The 16,633-nt window shown below is 43.1% G+C and overlaps 1 protein-coding gene across 1 annotated transcript; it reads right to left on the bottom strand.

Moving 5' to 3' along the window:
• Nucleotides 1-3,091: 3,091 nt before the first annotated feature.
• LOC8039385 (maleylacetoacetate isomerase) lies at nt 3,092-7,423 on the bottom strand. Its single transcript, XM_029974257.4, has 7 exons — nt 7,412-7,423; nt 5,635-5,686; nt 5,409-5,485; nt 4,816-4,896; nt 4,316-4,393; nt 4,075-4,201; nt 3,092-3,644 (listed from the first exon to the last, which is right to left on the bottom strand). Exons 1-7 carry the CDS (start codon nt 7,421-7,423, stop codon nt 3,403-3,405), a joined length of 669 nt encoding a protein of 222 aa, XP_029830117.2. The 3' UTR covers nt 3,092-3,402.
• Between the last annotated feature and the right edge of the window lie 9,210 nt (nt 7,424-16,633).

Raw genomic sequence — 16,633 nt, 5'->3', positions numbered from 1 at the left:
GAGTATTTTTTTATAGTCATGCCATTAAAGCGGTACTCCAAAGGTTTTTTCATTGTCTCAGATTTGCTTGAAATTTTGCTAAACTCACCAACAAACATCGCTAATATAGCATCCCAAATATTAGGTCAAAATGCCGTTTTTCGGAAAGTTATTGAATTTACAGTTTTGGTCCTCACCGTGCTTTTCAAACTGAAAGTTTCTGCTGGCAACAACGAAAAAGTGACGTCAGTGGAAGGCAGGGGTTCACTCTTTGGACTGTAGAATTTGTTCCCAACTGATTCGAAGCAGTTTCATGGCGTCAAATGAATGCTTTGGAAGTTTGCTCCAGTACCCGCGCTCCAGCACGGAACAAATGATTGGCATATTCTATTTTTTAGACTGCTTGCTCGACTGGCAAGCCTGCCTGCCACTTACGTCACGGCACTGAAAAGTGCAGCTATATTGGAATGTTGGTTTTTGCGTAATTTTCGTTTGCCGATTTCAAAATAACTGTTATGAATTTCAAGATACTAAATAGCGTACCGGAAATGGTAAAGGCCGGGTAGTCAGAAGATATAGTTAGTTGAGGTGGCTCAATGGAAGAACGGAACAAAAACTCACATTAGAAGACATTTCTGCTAGCGTTTGATGTTTCTGAGCTCTGAACAAACTAAAGGATTATCTAGCAGACGCCAAGCAGTATAGCTGTAGCTTAAATATACCCCTTGGGGAGGGAGGGGGGGGGGGGGGTGTTCTGCTTCTAGAAGAGGCCTACCATCAATTCGTCCCTGATAAAAAAATCTCGTCCCGTATACTAACTGGCAATGCTGGGCAAAGACAGGAGTTTCCTACGAACCTGCGAAAAAAGAAGTAACACTGTGACCCCGAAAAATGTAACGCCCCTGGGAGCGGTCGATGTTCAATCTAGTGCCTTCAGTCAAGTGTGGCTTTCTGCTGTTTTATGTAGGAAGGTCGAATCCGTTGGCAGGTTCAAGCGCGTAATGAACCAAGCCCAACCAATCCGAACCATACGTCGTCGTGATTGGCGGCCAAGGCCTCTTTCAGTGGTGTTAGATTTGATAGAGTTTGAAGCAACGATAGAGCAAAACTGACGTCAACTTTTCGGTATACTTCGAACAATTTAAAATTTGTGTCTTAATTCGTACACGATAATGGTTCAGAGATCCGCAAGGACTGCATGGAACACCACCAGCTGCGTTCAGGTTGAGCTGAAAAAGCGCATCTGTGGTTTCTGCGTTATTCTTATGATCTGTTTTCAGCACGCACCTGTCTCATGCAACAGGGAAAATGGAGCTTCAGAGGACCATAATAACATCACGTGAGCGGTGCATGCGCTGACTGAAAGCTAAGTTCAGAGAAACGATCAACAAGGACCCAACTGTCAAGGAATACTTTACACGGCTCAAATTCGGTTTTTTTTCTCTTTATGTACAAGTGCAAGGACGACACACAACTCGGAATATCTGAAAAGTAATAAGCCATTGAATGTAAAAGAAAGTTTTTAAATAACAAAAAAATAGGAATATTTTTTTATATAAAGTTAGTTTTGATATTTTTACAGTTCGTACTATCTCCCCACAAAATATGATTTACCAACCCCATCTCTAGCTATTTTAAACAACAGCAAAATGCAGTCTCCAGGAGCTGGATTTAACGTATAAACACTATTTTTTTAGAGTGATTTTTTTTCTTTCAGCTTGCCTTTTTTGTCAAGTGTGTTGAAATAACTGAATCTTGAGAGTTAACGGTTCGCTCTATTCTCTACAGTAATTAACTGCCTCTCAAGGTAATTATCATCCCACGTGTTTTCTCTTTGCAAATGTGATTTATTTATAATAATATATTTTTTATAAATATTAGAGTAGCTTTAGGCCGTATTGTGAACCTTGGTAAATCACTATATGTAATAGAATAGTTCTTAATAAGAAATCACTCTACGACCCATAAGAAATGGCCTAATTAGGATTTTATATCTCGCCATATTTTTTTGTTTGACAAAAGATATCTTAAAGCTGATTGCAGATTTAAAATCAGCATTACGAAGTACGTCTTTACACCGTATTGAAGTGAAATACGCGAATAAATAAGAAGAAAATGTTAAGAATCCCAAGAAATACCTTCGAGTAACATATTTACTAAGGTAAATACACTAAAATATTTGTGGCCACGAGCCTTTGCTGTGGTGGTGTTCCGTTTAAAATATGTCGCTACACTCGAACTTGCAGACGCGCGGACTTAAAAAATGTAAGTGTACTTAACCCTGCAGATAACGATGGGAGACACAGGATGTGCAGTTGGCAAAACCACATAAAATAATCAAGGCCCGTGCACTAGCATTCCGACCTCGCCAAAGTGAGATTGAGCGCAGACAGGGACGCTAAGCGTCCGGCTCGAGACGTTGCGAGGAGGTAAGGCTGTCAGCTGGCTTCGATTATTCTGGGTGCTCTTGGCTTTGGTCTTCCAAGGGTGCTTATTTACGAGCTCTTCTGAGCTCAGGAGACACGCTGTACATAATATGTATATCTCCACACATTACCTAAAAAAAAAAAATAAAAACAGTCATGATCAAAAGAAATACGAACAGTGGAGCGCGTGCTACCCGGAGCGTGCAGAACCTTCCGGAGACGCTTTCAGGCAGCTGTGCATGGGCGCCGCCATAACCGACCTTCAGTTTTTGTTTCCTTTTATTCCGTTCGATCCACTTCATCATTACCACAGCAGGACAGGTAATTGCCATTTCAGATTCTACCGTGTCCTTCTCCCCAGCATAGGCCCTTGTGGAGACTCGTCAACGCCCGCTTCAGTCGCTCGACATCTCGGTAAGACAAGAGAAGGTCGGCTATGGCGGCTGAATTTGGCGCGCGCTGAAAGCGTCTTCTCCAGCGAGATCATTAGGATTTTCTTTTTCGCCGTGCCACTGTCTCCCCTCTTGGCTACACCTGGCGCGTGACACGCGCCCTTTTGATGACGGGGCGCACCCTCGAATTTCTGCTCCTCCTAATCAAAGGGCCCAGCGGTGCTCGCGTCCACAAACGAGTGCACGACAAAATTGTGCGTTGTCAGCCACAGTGCAGAGTGATCTGACGGCGTGTTTTCTGTTTCTGTCAACGAAGGTTGTCTTTTATTGCAACGTAATGATTGCATCGATAGCACACAAGCCACGGTATCGGTGAAACTTTTTGGGAAACGACGCCTTCTCTAAACAGAATCGGAATGGCTTCATAAAAGGATCATACGGAATCTGTCAATAAGATAAGCAGCTCCTTTGCGGTTGCACGATCGCCGCGGTGCCTCGAATTCTCATCAAGGAGCGACATCGTTCTCGCAGCCGGCTACTCAAGATCACAGCGTAAAGCCGCAGTGGCACTCCTCGCTGACGGATCTTGTGGTCGCTCTTCGAAGCTACTTCTCCCATGGGTCTTTGTAGCCGCCGGGCGTATCTGGCTGGCAGCGCGGGTGGGCGACCTTGAAGGCCGCTAGTTCTTCCAGGGCGTCGTTTATGCGCATGATGGTCGGGTACGGCGTGAGGTCCACGCCGAACTTCTTGGCGTTGTAGACCTGGGGCACCAGGCAGGTGTCGGCGATGGTCACGCTGTCACCCACGCAGTACTGGCCGGCTGTCTTGGCGAGGACCGTTTCCAAGGCTGAAGAACAGTGGGACGATCAAGAACAGATCAAAAAGAGAGAGTAGAGTAGACTTGAAAGGTGACAAATTTGTCAGCAAGAAAGGCAATACTGTTTTCTTTGTTGCTGATGAGGTTCCTTCACTGAAATAAATGCCACAGGCGCAGGGCCCAAAATAATATTTCTTATTTTTCTCGAAATTAGGTGGACGTCGGCTTAGAGAGAAACTTAGTCCTTCCTGTTCATCTTTTGACAAGGGTAACATCATGTTCTCGAACTTTCGCATTCTATCCCCACCGCTAGCGTTATATTCTGACGGAGTTACAGCTTTCTGTAATGGGTAGCATATTTATTCGAACCGAAAAACAAAATTTCACGATCAAACACGCGGTACAATTTGTTCCATTTTTTTGTAAAACACGCATCCGTTCCTCCACAGCGGGTGCGTACCTTTAAAACCTTTGACGATGAAGTGGAATGCCCAGTCTTTGCGTCTGCTTTCTTCCAGACGAAACAAAAGGCCCGTGTTCTGGAGCGGTTGGATACCGGACACTATCAGCTCCGCAATGGCACGAACCTAAAAAAAAAAAAAAAAACATCATCATTACGAGTTAGAAATTATTAAATACATGACATCAGGCAGTTGTCGTAGAAATGATTCGACATTAAGACGACTTGACGGTCAACTCACCTTCGCTCTTTGGACAATATCTTTGGGCAGCAGGTTCGGCTCCGGGTATTTCTCTTCCAGGAACTCGAGTATGGCCAGCTAAAGAAAAAAAGGAAAAAGTACTTCATTCCACTTAGGACGCGACTGAAAATCCTATAGCTGCGGTTACATTGCGATTTATCAAACAGTCTCCAGACACTGTCTGGGGCGTGTTTGTTCCTTGTATAACGGTCATACCTGCCATACAAACACTGCCTGCAGACGTTCTTGAAGCATGTATGAAGCAAATATACTTCGAACGTATGCTTGAGGCGTGAAGGCAGATTTTGTCGTCGTGTATGAACCGAGCTCTCTTGCATAACGTATGAGCAACTGCGGCTTAAGATTTTTTTTTTTTTTTTAAATTTCTGTGTTTTGATGGTAGATAAGATAGGGCTTGACAAACCGTACGTCCCTCAGTTCTAAAAAAAAGAAATGAAGGCCATGTATTTTTGCGATAAATTAAGGAGCTCCGACATTACCGATTGGCAAATATAATTCCCGTCCGCTTCGAGCACTGGAATCTGTTGCATCGGGTTCTTCCTGGTAAATTCCTCGGAAATCTGTTGATGGGCGTAAAACAAGGAGACAATTTTGGACGAACGCACGCAGGCACTGCTCCTGATGTAAATATGGCTAATTATAATAGGGTTGCAAACTGGGTCACCTGGTAAATGTTTTATATGGTGGAACGGCTCAAACAGCGCGAACGAAAAAAAGTCAGCTTTCGTTTGTTGACGGTAACCGTATAGGTAGTGAATTCGCTTTCTTCATTTGTTACTCCTTTTTTAAATATCAGCTTTTTCTTAGATTTGGATATACGAAATGCACCATCTCGATTGGTTACCGCCCTCAAAATTTTAGCTCGATACGTTAAGAAACCTATTTATGCGGTTGCTTCAAATGGCTTACGGCTCCTTCGACCCATGCGGTATATATGTTATGGGCGGGACAGTTTCTGCTATAACCACAATTGAGACAATGGGTTCTTTGATTAGAATACCGTAGCTTAAAAAAAAAAAAAACGGATCTGCGAGTTAACAGAGATCTGCTCTTGAGGTATTGAATAACACACCTGTTCGGCGAGCTGGACTCTATTCTTGATTAGAGGAACCGATTTGTATTCGTAGTCAACCTTCTTCAGGGCCAGTGCTGTCGACAAAAAAGAAAAACGCGACTCCCTCAAAGTATTCGTCCGTCAGAGAGATAGAGAGAGAGAGAAAGAGAGACAAAATAAAGCGTAATTTAAAATTAGACAAAGTAAATTAAAATATTACGAGAAAAGGAAAGAATTAAGTTACCGATCCGCACTCTGTACACGCAGGAGCTTCCATACCAGGAATACAGGATGGGCTGAAAGGCGCAAAGTACGAAGTTAAAATGGGGGTTACGTGTTAGGGTTGTCCTTGACTTAGAGCTGTCCCTAAACAAAAAGTTTTACCTTCGTTTGATTCCCGCCGAGGGGCTTGGTAAATCGCGCTTTTTACGATTATAATTGATTAATTATGGCTAATCGTGCCTTCTCCTTGGACGCTTATGCATTACCTTCTACGGGCTGCGTATGCATTATGTTGCGTGTAATGCTTTTTCGTCGTCACACTAGAGCGAAGGCACGTTCACACACTTCCGACTTCTTAGGACCGAGTGCCTTGAAAGTTTCAAGGCACTCGGTCCTAAGAAGTCGGAAGTGTTGAAACCTCTTAATATCTCTTACGACGAGAGGACACACTGGCGCCATCTATTGGGTAGCAGTGGAAACTTGGCGGTCCCGCATATTTTCTATTTCTCTCGCGCAGTATCCTTTCTTTCTTGGCTCGAAAAACTTTTGCCAACGTAATAAACGACCATTCTCATAGATATTACGCACATTTGAGCTCGGAAATCCCGCAAAACCTTTGCTTTAGTGAAATGCAGTTATGAGGTCACCGCATAGATGGCGCCAGCGTGCCCGTGTGTTCTCTCGTCCTAAGAAATGTTAAGAGGTTTTAGGGCACTCCGTTCTAAGAAGTCGCGAGTGTGTGAACGGGGTCGAAACCCGAGCTACTCGGAAATGCATCTTTAACTACAACCTTATTTTTGTTAGTCTGAGACACGGCCCCCGCTGAACTGTCCCCGAGAGTCTCTTTAAGATACACTCCCGTTTCCGAGAACAATGATTAATGACGTTTTACTTCATCATAGTCTCCTCGCTTATCGCGCTTTTAAGATCAAATCGTATTCTGAGCTTCGCTATTCACTGAAATACTTCTACGTTTTGCTCTGATTGGCTGTCTTCGTGTTCTGCAAAAAAAAGTTAACTCAGCTAGAGACTTTTATTTTGTGTGTGCAGTTATAAACATTTTTGTTGCAACCGGACGCGACTCCACCCACAGAAGTTCATGAGTGGCTACTCCACCGCGATGCACGCCAAACATAAATCATCTTGGTCTTTTAGTCATCTTAGCCAATGAGAAACATGAGCGACATCGCACCCCAGTGGTCGTTGGAGAGTGATATGCGGCTCAGCTTTTCAATTGGCTGTACTGATTAAAGTAACAGTGCATCGTAATTCAAATATACTGAAAGCTTTCTAAAAGCGCACTCTAAAAAAAGGGGGCCTGCGCGTTTAATGTTTTTTATAACACAAGACAACGAACCACGGCAACCAATACAGGGACCCAGAAAAAGCTCAGAGTACGATTACACCAAAAACATGCGATGTTTTCAGGTGAGTGATCATGACGTTTGAATTGACCATTGTCCCTACCCTCACCATATTTTTTTTTTTTTTTTTCATGTCCAATCGTATTCTCAATTTCGCCACTCACTGGGACATCCTTCTATTTTTTTTTTGCCATTTGTCTTCGTATTTTACAGGAAAATAATTAACTCGCATAACTTTCTTTTTATGTCAAAGTAGCAAAAGGGTAATAGAGAGTTTTAGTAGATCGTTCCGATACCTCCGATAGCCCCGATAACGATACTATGCATGCGCAAGGAAGGCGGTGGCGGAGTATCGGGTATCGTTATCGGAGTCATGGGAACGATCTACTAAAACTCTCTAATGACAGCCGTGATGGGGAAGCTTACTGAGCTTACCTTGGAAGACATGCCGGTGAGAAGGAATGCGATCGAGCTTGATGACGAGAGCTAAGTATGAATCCTATTTATTGATTTTTTTTTGTCTATCTACAGCATGCAGGGACAGTGTAACAAAGAAAAGCCTGGATTTCGTTTTTGGTTCAAAATAGGGCCGCCCGCCTGAAGCGCGCACGCTGATCAAAGGCTCTTTGTTGCAGCTGCAAACCCAATGTGGTGACGGTATTACTTTTGCAGTGGTACACGTATTGCTTTTCGCCTCTCCTGCGCTGTCCTGCTGCGATTGGTGGATTCCTCTTCCACTTTTTTTTTTCTAAATGTATGTGAGTGTGTTGTGTGTATGTTCTTTATACCGCCGAAAGTTAGTCAGCCCCATTGAGCGTCTGGTGTGTCAGCTGTAGATGAGCAATTCAGCGAGTGCAGTACAACCGCTATCCTGTGGTTTTTAACGTACACCACGCAGTTGTGATACGCGACCCCACGCCGTTACGACGCTCATCCATATTGTCACGGGTGGTGACCAATAAAGAAGAAATGAACAGGAATAAATAAACGTTTAATGTGGCGAACTTGTGCCAAAAATAGAAGGGTACAAAAGATAATAACAGCGTCGCGGGCGTCGAAGTCGGCGTAGCAACAGAGTCGAACGCTGGGGCGAAACTGACTCGACAAGGTCGCGGGCGGCCTCTTATCTAAGTTGAGTCACTATCTCGAAGATTCGGCGGAGAAGGTTCGAGCGTAGCGCACTCGGGGCGAGAATGAACACGCACTTTCTGGAACAACAAAAGCAGGGATAAATGATAGAAGTTACGTCTGGAACAAGAATAAACGAGAACTTTCTAGAGGTTCGTGATCGAGCGTTGCTTTCTCAGCCCTGCGCGCGGCATTATCCCCCCCTTTAAAAGTGCATCGTCCCGATGCAACATAAAACACAAAGCCACAACAAAAGGATAGCAGAATCGTGAGTCACAGTTCACGGTTTGACGAGAGTTCAAAGTTCTATCGTTCGTAATAATAATAATAGGTTAGTATTTTCCAACAAGAAAGGTACAGTGTTGGTGGGGGCTTTGGAAAAAAGCTGTGTGTACAGCTTGACTAGTCCTAAGCCCCCCTAAAGCAGCAGCTACAAGCAGCGTGGACGAAAAAAAAAAAAAGAAATATACTGAGAACGCTAAACAAAAAAGAGATTGAACAGTTGGCAATGAGATATATGAAACTAAAGAAAATAAGCAGGCACTATAGAATAACGTCACTTGCTCATCGTTCAAGGCACTATAACAAAAAATACAATATTTAAGAGTAGACAAAAAATAGCACTGCCCCACATCGTTCAAGGAAAAACCAGAAAAATAGTCTACGTTAATTAATTGTACAATACACAAAACACAAGCACATTCCCCTTTACAAAAAAAAAAATACTCAGAAAATACACACAAAGGCACCGTTCAATCGTGGCCGATTTGCCCAGAGAGTATCATGTCCCGCAAGGTACCCACCGATAACGTGTCAAGTTCTATGTTGTGCATATGAAGGTGGTTAAGGATGGTCGGTAGTGTGTATGCTATAGTATGATGGCCATAATTTGTTCTAAAAAGAGGCACTTGCCAGGGCTGCAGAATGCGCGTTTGGTACGAGTGTACTTTTTGTGTTAGATTCGCTAAATATTCAAGATGATGTACATGCATGTTTTTTTCAATCATATATTTTGCGCAAAGGCGATATCTATACAAATCAAAAAATTTAATTACACCCAGTTGAGTAAAAAGTGAATCCATTGGACATTCGAGTGGGACTTTGCAAATACTTCTTACAATCTTTTTTTGCAAAATGAATATTTTTTTACAGTTAGTAAAAGTAGTTGTGCCCCATACTAGATGACCATAGTTTATATGGGAATAAAATAATGAATTATATATTAACAACTTTACCTTAATGGGAAATATGTGTTTATTACGATATATCAAGCCAACAATGCTGGACAATTTGGATATAATGTAGTTAACGTGATCATCCCATGACATTGTCTCTGAGAAAAAAATACCCAATGTTTTAAAAGAAGAGACTAACTCAATTCTAGAAGAGTTTAAACATATGGTCTTGTTTATGTCAACTTGTTTATTCTTTGGGCGAAATAGAACTGCCTTAGTCTTATTTATGTTTATTTTTAAAGCGTTACATTTGCTCCATTTCGCTAGTTTTTCTAGCGTATCATTCGCGGTATCTATGAGATCTGAGGCGGTATCACCAGTAAAAAATAAACTGGTGTCGTCAGCATAAATGATAAACTTCGTTGATCGGCTGATATTTACAATGTCATTTACGTAAAGGTTGAATAAAAAAGGGCCCAAGATGCTTCCCTGGGGAACGCCTGACCGAATAGATTTTATTGATGGTGAATGACCATTAATATGTACGTATTGCTGACGGGAAGACAAATATGAACTTATAAGTAGTAACAGTTGACCACGGAAGCCATACATTTCTAATTTTTTAAATAGCAAATCATGATCAAGATAGTCAAAGGCTTTCGTAAAGTCAATGAATACACCGAGAGTTAGTTTTTTATTTTCAAAGTTCTTAAGGATATATTCTTTCTGTGCAAGAAGAGCAAGCTCAGTGGACCGTTGTCTGCGGAAGCCAAATTGAGATGAACTTACTAGATTATGATTATCTGCAAATGAAGTCATTTGTAATAGTAAAATTTTTTCTAAGCCTTTCGAAAACACTGGCAAAATTGAAACCGGTCTATAATTACCTAGTTCATTCTTATTACCTTTCTTATATAAAACCGTTACTTTTACCAGTTGCATTCGCTTGGGGAACACGCCATTTTGCAAGGAGAGGTTGAATATATGAGTCAGACAAGGGGAAATAATATCTATCACATACTTTACAGGCTTTATCTGTAAACCGTCGGCGTCACAACTTTTACTGTTTTTTAATGCACGGAAGACAGATATTACCTCTAAATCAGTAACGGGACTAAGAAACATGGATGCACAATTTCGAAAATATATAAACTTGCATGCAAGCATCTGAGTCTGGGGTGTCTTTGACTAAACTCACGAAATAATCATTGAATACATTCGCTAATGCTTTTCCTGTCACTTCCTCACCATCCCATTTTATCGTTTCTACTTGTTTCGGGGTACATGTACGATTCAGGACGGAGTTTAGTTTTTTCCACAAAATATCAGTTCTATTACCACATGTCGAAAAGAAATGAACAAAATATGTTTCTCGAGCGTTTCGAAGTTCTCTGTTTAACTGGTTGCGATAACGTTTGAAATTTTAAAGTTTTTCTATCTCCTTTGTTTTCACAAATTTTTGATATAGCGCGTTTTTTATACGAATTTTTTCAAGTAATTCCTTTGTAACCCATGGTTTACGAATTTTTCTGGAAGGACTTATTGATTTATATGGGAAACAGCTTACATAGAGTTTTTGAAATCGAATCAAGAACATATTGCACGCTTTATTTGGATCTGTTTCATGAAGGACGTCCAGTCCATAGAAGAAAGTTTTCGTCTAAAGTCATCCAGGCTATCTGACGTTATATTTTGAAACTTTACTACCGCCGGTTTATTCTGTCTTTTATTTATGTTTATCTTCACACACAAAAATATACCTAAGTGGTCGCTTATGTCAGTGATTACTACGCCAGATTTAGTTTGTGATGGTGCAAAGCTGGTAATAAATAAATCAAGCAGTGTGGAAGATTCATTAGTGATCCTAGTAGCCAAAGATATTGTGTTCATACATCCGCCTGCTTTAATTAGCATATCCATCTGTCTTTTATCCGCAGTTTCTAGTAGCATGTTTATATTCAAGTCGCCCCCCAGGATTATATTGTATTTATTTTCATTTGCGAACTCAAGAAAAGATTCTAGGAAAGCAAAAAAAGACGAAATATTACCAGCCGGCGGACGATAACAAACTGCGATAATACTGTGGCCTATCAATACAGACAGAATCTCGTAATTTTGGTGAACACAGCAGTAATCAGTAAGCATCTCGCAGGACATGCTCTCTCTTAGCAAGAGTGCCACGCCCCCTCCCCGACTTGCGGTGCGGTTTAAAAAATACGTATTATACATCGGTAACTTTAGAACGTCATTAGCATCAGAAAACCATGTCTCGGTAAGCATTATGATATCAAAGTCAAAGCTGAATTGATGAAAAAAAAAGTCAAGTTCGTTTGCTTTATTTCGTGCCTATCGAGTATTTAAGTGAAAACATTTGAGGGAACCGTCGTACTCTTTTCCCATGAAAGACTGTAGATCGGATGGAAGAAAGTAATCGGTGTCCGACGTCAAATGCAGGGCATCATTTTTATTTTTCGACGACGAATGTGCCATATCATTCATTGTAAAGAACAGTTCTTAAAGTGAACAATAAAAACAATAACAAAAGAACGTCAAGCGAGTTTGTGCAAATCATCCAGAGACCTAATCACATGCACCTGATCTCTCTCCTTTTTGCGCACGAGAACATTTCCATTTCTATACCAGACGTACTTATTATAGTTTGTTTCCTTGGACCATTCTTTTGCCTCCCGAAGAAGCGCCCTGTCGTGAGTCGTTAGATTTTCCAAGATGTAAGCGTTATCTTTTCCTTTTTTAAGTGCCGATCGTTTGTTTAGCCACTGATCTTTAGTTGTCTGGTGAACGAAACGAACGATGATACCTGGCGTTTTATCTGGTTTGCACGGCAGCCTATGAACTGCCGCGACTTCGTTCATTGTGAGGTCCGGTACAGCAAGTTTTCTTGCGATTTCATTTACCTTCACTAGCAGGTCTTCGTTATCAGTTCTCGGGATGCCGTGGAATTCTAGGTTCAGTTTTCGGCCCCTCCATTCAAGGTCGTTCACCTGTTGCCTCAGTGTCTTTATTTCCATCTCGGCGTCAGTTCTTTCCAGCCTTTCGACCCGTTTCTTCAGCTGTTTCATTTCCTTGCTATGCTCCTTCATTTCCCTTAGCACTTCGTCATACTTGTCAGACATTTCTTGCATGGATTTTTCGATAGCCCCCACGGTCTCTTTCAGGCTCATTAGACTGTCCAACTTGGCGTTTATCGCCGATAACATGACGGTTATGTTAGGTATCTCCTCGGGCGCGTTTTCTTCCTTGGCACTTTGACTTCCCCGAGATTTTGCAGTTTTGCAAGTTTGACACTTCCACGACTTTCGCAATGCATTACCTTTTGAAATAAAAGTGGCCTCCGAGACTCCAGAACAAGGTAGCAGATGGTAGTTGTATTTACATTCAGAACAGTCTAACTTTAACTCAGTTCTTTTCACTTGTTCGGAACATGACGGACAAACATTTTCCATGCTTTATAAAATAAAAAAAAGAACTATGCAACAGCAGCAGCGGCATGCAACAACAGAAGCAAAAACCAAAAAAAAAAAAAAAAGTAGAAGAAACTATCTAACCCGTAATGATAGCGTGAACTCGTTCAGACAAGGTGCCGTGCGCGCTGCCGCTGCTGCTGTGTGCCACTGTGCGACGTGCGGGTCCTTTTGAGCTCTGTGGCCGGTGACGTTTGTGGCCGGTGAAGTCTTGAACCAATCCGAGCTCGTGGCTGCTTGCACGTGCTGAGGTGACGGACGCTGATCCAGGGACGTTGATAGCGGCTGCTTCTTCCTGATTGTTGTCTGTAATGATAGCGTGAACTCGTTCAGACAAGGTGCCGTGCGCGCTGCCGCTGCTGCTGTGTGGCTTGAGGCGCACGACTTGGCTTGAGGCGCACGACGTCGACTACTTCGGGTCGTGGTTGGCGTCGTCTTGATGGTCTAGTTCAGTCAGGAAGAACCTCGTAGTTTAAGTCCCCGAGACGGCGAAGAACCTTGTAGGGTCCAAAGTAGCGCTTGAGAAGCTTCTCGCTGAGACCGCGGCGCCGCATCGGTGCCCAGACCCATACCCGGTCTCCGGGTTGAAAGTGGGCGTCACGCCGGCGAAGATTGTAGCGGCCGGCGTCGACATGTTGCTGGTCTTGAATTCCTAGTCTGGGTCTGGCTAGCTGGCGGACCTCTTCTGCCCGTTGAGCAACCACCTGGGCGTAATCGCTCCCGTCGTCGACTGACCGGTGCGGCAACATAGAGTCTAGCATAGTCGTCACCGCCCGGCCATACGCTAGCTGGAAGGGCGTCACTCCTGTGGTCTCTTGCACTGCTATGTTGTAGGTGAACGTGACGTAGGGCAGGGTCCATATCACAAGAGCGAATGACATTTTAGCGAACGGCGACATTTGAGCGAATGGTCGTTTTAGCGAAAAACGGGGGCGCGCGTTAACCCATCCGTCGCGCTGCGCTTTACGCCGCTTCGCGGCGACAGTCTGCGGCAACTCATTACAAAAATATAAACTCACTTGGCCCACCCGAAAACGCCGCTTCGCGGCGTCCGACTATTCGCTAAAGTGTCATTCGATGAAACGTGGGCGTTCGCTAAAACGTCATTCGATCAAGTGAGTGCCTCCCCGTAGGGCAGCACTTCGTCCCAGGTCTTGTGCTCCACGTCGACGTACATAAAGACCATGTCGGCGATTGTTTTGTTGAGCCGCTCCGTCAACCCGTTGGTCTGCGGATGGTATGCCGTTGTTCAACGGTGTTCTGTGTGGCTTAGACGAAGGATCTCTTGGGTCAACTGCGCCATGAACGATGACCCTCGGTCTGTGATCAGTACTTCGGGGGCGCCATGCCGGAGGACGATGGACTCAATGAAGAACTTGGCGACTTCGACCGCAGTCCCCGACGGAAGGGCTTTCGTCTCGGCGTAACGAGTAAGATAATCGGTGGCGACGATTATCCAGCGGTTCCCCATCGTCGACGGTGGAAAAGAACCCAGCAAAGGGCTTGGTTGGCGGGGTAATCGGCTGGAGGAGACGGGCGGCGGAGAAAAGCTCACCGGAGAAAAGCTCACCGCAAAACCGGCAGATGCGGAAAAAAGCTCACCGATTTTTTTTTTTTAACTTAGCGGATTCTGCGTCATACGTTGCCATTTAACATAATTCGCATTCGTCACTTCATTAAAAGTATGTCCACTTTTTTGCAATATTCTTGACGTTCATTGGGCATATTTACTAATTCATCAGAATTTAGTAATCACCCATTCTGTATATTAATGAAGCCGCAAGTACAAAATCAGAACATCGCACACCGGTGAGAAAGACAACAATGTATTGACAACTGGCAGTGTGCCGCCGGTAGCTCTGTCAATTATGAAGAGGTTTGTTCTTTGCGAGCTAATATGAATAGCGGTGTGTGAACTATTTCAGTTCCAAATATTGTGTTAATATAATGTGTTAATGTAATCAGTGTCGGCTACGCTGTTTTCTTTCTGTTAATTTCACTAACAAAACTTTAGTTGCGAGAACAGATTCGCCCTGTCGTGTTTGTTGTTTTCACTCTGTTTTCGTTTGAGCGGTTTTCATCATGTATAATGTTTACCAACTCGCCCAATTCACAGAAGACTACTTCTTATATAGGTCACGAGTAACAACAGTGCCAGTGTGCAGCTCTGAAGGTCATGCGTAACTCGTCGTAGAAGGGGACTATCACACGAAGGGAACGTCTGGAAATACCACCATGAACGGCTACAAAACGTGCATGTCCGAGGAAGAAAGAATCCTCAATATCCCACTGCCCGTTCTATCCCTTTTTCAAAGGTTAAAAAAAGCTTCAAAGAGGAATTCAGGTACCGCGTTGCTGCGCATGCACTTTCGGAAGCTCGCTAATGACAGTTTGGCTTTTTAGGGTTTATATCAGTGTTGCCAGATGGTCCCAACAAAAAACCGCCAAACGGCTGGGAGGTATAGCCCAATTATAGCCAAAGCCATAAAATAAATATAGCCCAAAATAGCCAAGACTAAAAACAACGATTTTTAAGCCTTTTATTGACAATTTTTCATACGCATAAAAAACAGCACGTTAAATTCTCTTTTTCAACCCTCAGATGCGCCACTTTTTGCGTACATTAGGTCCCCTGATATATATATATATAAAAAAGCTTCAGAAGGATGAAAATTTGTGAAATAATTACCCATCCTTCGTAGGTTTTCAGAAATAGAAAACATACGCGAGCTGTATTGTGAAGCCCGGGAGATATAATCATACAGTAAACGAACAGAATGTAGAAGCAGAACAGTCAGAACTGGGAGTTTTAAACTAGCACCCCTATATCTAAGGTTCTTACCAATAACCCACCCGTCTATTTTTCTTTGTGTAGAATATGAGCGTCCCCCGTTCCGGTTCAAGCTATTTTTTTTATTGTGTTTCTTTTCTTAAAGTTGGCGATGCCTAAGAATTTTCGCAATGGGCACCAAAGCTGCGTTTGGAGAGTCCAGTCTACGTCCGGGTAGAGGACGCGCTACCGGACCTGTAAAAACAGTGCAATTTGTTTGTTTGAGTTGCCTCATTGCGCTGTGGGGAGACCGCTTGAAGTCTGCTAGCACTGCTTCTATGCGCATTGTGAAAACCCCGAAGTTTGTAGAAGTTTGAAGCCGTTCTCCTTCCTCTCTTTCCTCTCGAGTAGCCAAAAGAGAAACAATTTTTTTTTCGAAACTGACTAGAAGTTCGAAAATTAACTAGTCGAACCTCAAAGTTCGACGTCGAACCTGAGGTTCGACAAGAGTTCGCCGCACCCTTAGAAATAGCCCAAAAATAGCCACATAGCCAAAGGCGAAATTTCGACGCCAACTAGAAAAAAATGTAGCCCAATTTGGCTATATATAGCCCAATCTGGCAACACTGGTTTATATAGACATCATTAAATTTTCGAACTTTTTCCGGTTCTTCAAGTCCATAAACTTTTGAGTTGGGCCACAGAAAACACTCGCCCGCAATTATTAATTTGGGAGCAATATACCCAATAAGCTTAACAAATAATACAAAAAGGGACATTTTCTTTTTTACAAAGCTGAGAAATTTTGTTGATAATAAATTGAAATATGTTACGCATGATCCAACAGCCTCCATATAAAGAGAAGAAAAAAAATCGGTGAGCTTTTCTCCGCATACGCTCAATGGCCGGTGAGCTTTTCTCCGCATCCGCCGGTTTTGCGGTGAGCTTTTCTCCGGTGAGCTTATCTCCGGTGAGCTTTTCTCCGGTGAGTTTTTCTCCGGTGAGCTTTTCTCCGGGATTCGGAGGAGACCTGCTGGCTTTGACGGCGGTTTCTTGCGTCGCTGGCACTCATGGCACGATCGTGTGTAGAGATGGACGGTCT

This window comes from Ixodes scapularis, unplaced genomic scaffold (genome assembly GCF_016920785.2).
Source record: "Ixodes scapularis isolate PalLabHiFi unplaced genomic scaffold, ASM1692078v2 PGA_scaffold10__122_contigs__length_95168666, whole genome shotgun sequence".
Lineage (NCBI taxonomy): Eukaryota > Metazoa > Arthropoda > Arachnida > Ixodida > Ixodidae > Ixodes > Ixodes scapularis.
Note: the sequence above shows the minus strand (reverse complement) of the source record. Positions and strands in the feature narration are given on the sequence as shown.

What these genes read in the sequence shown, in the direction of transcription:
- LOC8039385 (XM_029974257.4), bottom strand. An exon ending in GAGTCCAGCTCGCCGAACAG is followed by an intron (nt 4,897 to 5,408) that starts GTGTGTTATTCA and finishes GCCCATCAACAG; the next exon opens with ATTTCCGAGGAATTTACCAG. An exon ending in CATCGTCAAAGGTTTTAAAG is followed by an intron (nt 3,645 to 4,074) that starts GTACGCACCCGC and finishes ACTGTTCTTCAG; the next exon opens with CCTTGGAAACGGTCCTCGCC.